We start from the raw sequence: 1,584 nt of genomic DNA on the forward strand, positions 1-1,584 counted from the left end.
CTGAACCTCAGGTACCGACCAGAGCCTGAACCTCAGGTACCGACCAGAGCCTGAACCTCAGGTACCGACCAGAGACTAAACCTCAGGTACCGACCAGAGCCTGAACCTCAGGTACCCAAATGTTTTTCTAACATGTTCTGTGTAAAGTTCTACTCCCAGAACCAGTCATGTGATGGTACCATGTGTCTGAGAGTGGACTCACCGTGATGAGAAGATCCAACATCTTCCGACAGGAACCTGAGATGGACCCGTCATACTGGGTCTTTTTGMTCAGTTTCACAGATCCGGTGTTGTAAACTTTCTCATGAACAAAGGTCAGTTTGTCCTCCTTCTTCAGTTTCAGCTTTTTTATCTTGTCCTGTTTGATGGTTCTGACAGASAGGAGCAGCAGAAACTGTTAGTGTCTGTTTGGGCCAGTGTTACCACTGTGGTGGACCATACAGAATCGTACAGGACTGTACCTGCCGCTTAACACCTTCCTCATCTTCTCAACATTGGCTCTGGTCTTCTGGATGCTGACAGGCTCTTCCAGACAGTCCACACAGTCGGTGCCTGCAGAGAKCTTAGCTTCTCCCACAGTCGGCTCTCCTCCCCCCAACCTACTGGACCCTTTGGTTTCTACAGACGTTATGAAGTCCTTCACCAGAACTTCCTCCACAGCATCTGGCAGGAAGGTGATACAGCTTTCAAACAGGTTTTGTGTGTGTGTGTGTGTCATGTAACTCACCTGGAGAAAACTCCTCCTCTATCAGGTCAGGCAGGGTCCACAGGATCTTTTGGTACTTTGGAAAATGCCAGAAACTTCCCTCGCTGACTTTCACCAGAGTCAGGAGATCCATTTTGTCGTTTAGGTTTGAGTTGGGGATGAGAGTTTCTTGGAGTCCCACGTTCTTGATGAAAGCTTTGGTTTCAGCAGCGAACATGTTCTAAAACCAAACAGACCATCAGACCACTGAAGACCATGTTCTAAACCCAAACAGACCGTCAGACCACTGAAAACCATGTTCTAAACCCAAACAGACCATCAGACCACTGAAGACCATGTTCTAAACCCAAACAGACCATCAGACAGCTGAAGACCATGTTCTAAACCCAAACAGAGCATCAGACCACTGAAGAACATGTTCTAAACCCAAACAAATCATCAGACCACTGAAGACCATGTTCGAAACCCAAACAGACTGTCAGACCACTGAAGACCATGTMCTAAACCCAAACAGACCGTCAGACAACTGAAAACCACATTTTAAACCCAAACAGAGCATCAGACCACTGAAGAACATGTTCTAAACCCAGACCATCAGACCGCTGAAGACCATGTTCTAAACCCAAACAAATCACCAGATCACTGAAGAACATGTTCTAAACCCAAACAGACCATCAGACCACTGAAGACCACGTTTTAAACCCAAAAAAACCATCAGACCACTGAAGACCACGTTTTAAACCCAAACAAACCATCAGACCACTGAAGACCACGTTTTAAACCCAAACAAATCATCAGATCACTGAATAACCAACCCATTCTCACTCCCAACTCGTCACATATTGACGTTTTGCAAGGTTCCCTCTACGTCCGATTTT

The 1,584-nt window shown here is 46.3% G+C and overlaps 1 protein-coding gene across 1 annotated transcript in view; it reads right to left on the minus strand.

Moving 5' to 3' along the window:
• The window catches only part of LOC106527581 (uncharacterized), a gene marked incomplete at its 5' end in the record, with an annotated part of 7,220 nt that overhangs the window by 3,611 nt on the left and 2,025 nt on the right, over positions 1-1,584 (minus strand). The window contains 3 exon segments of the mRNA XM_014022506.1: positions 203-371; positions 462-663; positions 728-926. Of these exon segments, the coding sequence (XP_013877960.1) occupies positions 203-371; positions 462-663; positions 728-923 (567 nt within the window).

This window comes from Austrofundulus limnaeus, unplaced genomic scaffold (assembly GCF_001266775.1).
Source record: "Austrofundulus limnaeus strain Quisiro unplaced genomic scaffold, Austrofundulus_limnaeus-1.0 Scaffold332, whole genome shotgun sequence".
Classification (NCBI taxonomy): domain Eukaryota; kingdom Metazoa; phylum Chordata; class Actinopteri; order Cyprinodontiformes; family Rivulidae; genus Austrofundulus; species Austrofundulus limnaeus.